At 40.2% G+C, this 4,487-nt stretch overlaps 1 protein-coding gene across 1 annotated transcript in view; it reads left to right on the top strand.

Moving 5' to 3' along the window:
- LOC107694705 (collagen alpha-1(II) chain) overlaps nucleotides 1-4,487 on the top strand; it is a 51,360-nt gene that overhangs the window by 16,769 nt on the left and 30,104 nt on the right. Inside the window, exons 10-16 of the mRNA XM_016494399.1 lie at nucleotides 740-793; nucleotides 1,104-1,157; nucleotides 2,021-2,074; nucleotides 2,335-2,388; nucleotides 3,317-3,370; nucleotides 3,456-3,500; nucleotides 3,987-4,040. Coding sequence (XP_016349885.1) covers nucleotides 740-793; nucleotides 1,104-1,157; nucleotides 2,021-2,074; nucleotides 2,335-2,388; nucleotides 3,317-3,370; nucleotides 3,456-3,500; nucleotides 3,987-4,040 — 369 coding nt within the window. The remainder of the gene's footprint in view (nucleotides 1-739; nucleotides 794-1,103; nucleotides 1,158-2,020; nucleotides 2,075-2,334; nucleotides 2,389-3,316; nucleotides 3,371-3,455; nucleotides 3,501-3,986; nucleotides 4,041-4,487) is intronic.

Below are 4,487 nucleotides of genomic sequence, written 5' to 3'. Positions count from 1 at the left end.
CACACACACACACACACACACACACACACGCACACACACAAACACAGGTTTGTTTTTGTGAAAAGTGGGGACTCTCCATAGGCGTAATGGTTTTTCTACTGTACAGACTGTATATTCTATTGCCCAACACCAACCCTACCCCTAAACCTACCCCTTACAGGAAACTTTGTGCATTTTTACTTTCTCAAAAAAACTCATTCTGTATGATTTATAAGCTTGTTTCCTCATGGGGACCTCAAAAATGTCCCCACAAAGTCAAAATGGACTAGTATTACTATCCTTGTGGGGACATTTGGTCCCCATAACGTGATAAATACCAGGTACACACACACACACACACACACACACACACACACACACTCTCTGTAAGCCGTAGGGCTTTTTCCTCATTCTACCATCATGCAAACTGATCATTAATTTCATCTCTTTTTTTCAAAACACAGAAGATGTGTTTTTGATTTTATTCTTTAAAAGCAGAATTTTGTTTTAAATGAAACTATTATTTTTTGTTAATAATTATACCGTTTATATCAAGGGTTACATGAAAACCAAGCGATAATCTTGGAAAACGTTTGTCTATATACACAGACTCATGCTGTGTTCCAGGCAGAAGCAGCTTTTTTCCAGCAGTCTAATAATACTTCTTCTCACTGTACACATACTGATCATATAAATATTGTTTCTGGCATGAGATCGAGTGCACAGTCTGTGATGTGAATTGGTCTCATTTTCGCTGCAGGGCCCACAAGGATTTCAAGGCAACCCTGGAGAAGCCGGAGAATCCGGATCATCTGTACGTATCCAAAAACCTTCCTAAAAGACCTCATTACTGGCGATTACAGTCAGCCGCCCGCTGTGCAAATGCCACTTCATTTAGCCAGAATCATTCTAGTTGAAATGAGCCTCTAGATCTTGTATTTAGGTCAACAAGGTGCACCCGGCTCGCTGGACTCAATTATGTATTTTTGTAATACACACACCACAAAATCAGCACTGAATACACTTCAGCATTGTTCTTACCAAGTGCAGTGTTTTCACTCATATCTCAGATCATTCACATATCCCATCTTCCATAATCTCACCATTTTGTTTTCTCTGGACAGGGCCCATTGGGTCCTCGTGGCCCCCCGGGTCCCTCAGGAAAACCAGGAGATGATGTAAGTACGCCTCATGATTGACCTGCTTACACTGTTTCTTCCTCAGAGCGTTCAGGATAAAATAATGTGTTTGGACATCGATCAAATCACCCACCGAACACTGTTGCAGGTTAAGATTATAGCTCTGTGAGCTTTCTCCTCTCCAAACACGCGCCAAGGTGTTTGTCCCCGTTCTGCCGTCTCCAGCTGTTCTTCTCTTCAGACTCCATTCCTTCCATTTCTCTTGCCCACATCACACAGACTCACACACAAAGATTTCTGCGTATTAAAGTGACTGGTGTCAGTACAGCAGCATATGCCTTTTACATGAAGTTTGAAAGATAATCAATAATCAGTAATATTATCAGTTTAACGGCACTGACACTGTTGGATGAGAACAGAATTTGAACTATATTAGATATTATAAAACTTTTTTATTTCAGCTACTTATCAAGGCAATAAAATAAAAACTGGTTCAAAATATTAATATAAATTATAATAGAATCTCATTGACACTAACATAACATTGAATTGAACTGATCTGAATAATGACTTCTGTAGAGCTGCTTTACAGCTGAAACTGGATTTTTTCATAATTGATGAATTTGACAACATTGCCGCTGTTATTTTACTGTTTATCACTGAGAGGCTACTTTGACACAATCTGTATTGTATAAGGCATTGTAGAAATGGATAATTGTGAAAAATGCATTAAAATGATCAGTTCTCATGCTGCGGCTCTGATGTAGAAGCATGAATGCAAATCTTTCAGTTCCTGTTGGGTTTGTAGTTACACTTTCCTGCCACAAGATGACATTTGAGCACAGTAGCGCTGCTCAGAGTTTCATTATAAGTTTCGTGAAATCACTGTGTTTCTCTTGTAGGGGGAAGCAGGCAAAGCTGGGAAAGCTGGTGAACGTGGACCTCTTGGGCCTCAGGTGAACCGCTTTAAATGAAAACAGCGTTAAAGCGCTTGATGCATGTGAGAAGAGCAGCGATACAGTGACTGCTGCCTGCAGCACTCAAGCTTTTGCCCAGATGTGAGACGCTGCTGTGGCCGCAGGCCAGAGAAATAAAGAAGAGACGTCTGAATACTTCCACTCGCCTCATACCTCTCTCTCTCTCTCTCTGTCTCTCTCCCTCCCTCTCTCCCTCCCTCTCTCCCTCCCTCCCTCTCCCTCTCTCTCTCTCAACACAGGGAGCTCGTGGATTCCCAGGAACACCAGGTCTACCTGGAATCAAGGGACACAGAGTTAGTGCACTTTTTCATCATGTGATGTTTTTGTGGTCTCTTAATCTCTATCTCTTAAGGCCAGACACTACAGGTGAATAGGGTAAACACTCTTAACTATAGACTTCCCCTGGTGATTAATCACAGTACATTAAGACTAGAAGTATCACAGAACTACATTTTCACCAGATTTTTTGAAAAAAATAAAAATAAAAATAGTATAGATCAAATGTAATATGAACAAACCCATTGGTAAAACCTTTCAGAATAAAGACAGGAATAAAACTGTAATTTTGGTGTATGTAAGTGAAATCTACAGATGCAAATATATAAAGTGTGATTAAGAAATAAATACTTAAATGCATATTTGGATGTTTTCTTTACACTAGTATGAAAAAAGACATGCTATAAATGCAAAATAGACCAAAATCTGACCAATGCATGGATAGGAAATGGGGTTGTGCTGTGCCAATATCTGTGTCAGATTTTAAGATGTCTTTAAAACTTCTTGAGTTACAGGCATACAAACTTCAGAGAAAAAAATTGAAAGGTGCTCTTTCCCCCTTTTTGATCGGTCTCCATTGGCACATAATGCAACACAGATTGCTAAAGTCAGCAGATTTTACTAACAGAGCTACCAATCTCTGTTTGAAAATAACACTGTGATGCTGCACTCTTTTCTACCCTCCTGTCATTTGGCTCTGAATCTCAGGTTAAAATGAGCAGTTTGACCCCCTCTACAAAATAATGGATTACTCAGTACATATTCATCCATTTTGGCTTTCCTCACTATACATGTTTATCTTTCTTCAGTCAAAAATTTGGACCTCTGGTTGAGTTGACAGGAATGACCCAAGGGGTCTCACCTCCCCGCCGTAGTGATTTCATCACTTAGCATCACTGTGAACGCAGTATCACTGACATGTGTTGATCTGTGGTGTGTTTGTAGGGTTATCCAGGTCTTGATGGAGCTAAAGGAGAGTCCGGAGCCACTGGGGCTAAAGTATGACTTTCACAGATCACATTTCCAGCATTACATGTGAGGGTAGTTCAGGGTTTGACCCATCTCTCTCTCTGTCTGTTTTTAGGGTGAGTCCGGGTCTCCTGGAGAAAGCGGCGCTCCTGGACCAATGGTAAGTGTTTGTGCTCAGCTGCTGTACAAATGACCGCAGCTGCAACTAGAAACCTCAGCTGTTTCTCTTGAATACATGTTTATTCCTAACACATGCAGCTGCAGTATGTTTTAAACACCGGAGCCGATGTCAGATTCAAACAAACATCAGTACACACACGGTAAACACTTCATTTCTCCACGAGCATCTCAGACGCTGTTAAACAAACTGTCATGGGCTCACATTCATCAGCTTATATGAGACAAGAAAGTGAATACATACACCATTACAAATATAGCAACCGAATTTCTTAACAACTCAGCTGTTTCTCATAGACAGTAATGAGATCAAACTGAGAGTGTTTTAGCATCTGAAACTGTGCTCAGATATCAATATGAACTTGATCATTGCTCATCAACTGATCTGAACTGCTCTCTAGATCCCACTATTGACTCGTTTTTATGTGTGTGTGTGTGTGTGTGTGTGTGTGTGTGTGTGTTTCTTCAGGGCCCACGAGGTTTGCCTGGTGAACGGGGGCGTCCAGGATCATCCGGAGCTGCTGTAAGAATCACTCACTTCTTCATTAACCTTCTTTCTTTCTTCTGTAGCACACTGACAAATATTAGATATTTTAGAACTGAATTTCTATATCTGTCTCAGTAGCTAGTAAGTTAGTTTCTGCGTCCCGTCTTCCTCTTGACACGCTTCTGACCCCTAATTTGCATTACCGCACTGGTTTGCTGGTTCTCCTCATGCATCTTATTCTCAGATGTAGGAAGTAAGCAATATGATATGATTTCTAGAAACTGTAAATGGAACAAAATCAGAATTTGTCACACAACAAAATCCGTGTATCATTTGATCATTCGTATTTTGATTTAATATTGAAAGTAGAAAAATGAGAAAACGGCTCCTTTTTCGTTTTTTCCAAAAAACGAGAAACGAGAATTCATCTTAAATTTTCGTTTATCGTTCATGGGTGGAAAAATGAATAAACAGCTTGAATAT

The sequence above is a fragment of the Sinocyclocheilus anshuiensis genome, unplaced genomic scaffold (genome assembly GCF_001515605.1).
Source record: "Sinocyclocheilus anshuiensis isolate Anshui unplaced genomic scaffold, SAMN03320099.WGS_v1.1 scaffold3785, whole genome shotgun sequence".
NCBI classification, from domain to species: Eukaryota; Metazoa; Chordata; class Actinopteri; order Cypriniformes; family Cyprinidae; genus Sinocyclocheilus; species Sinocyclocheilus anshuiensis.
Note: the sequence above shows the minus strand (reverse complement) of the source record. Positions and strands in the feature narration are given on the sequence as shown.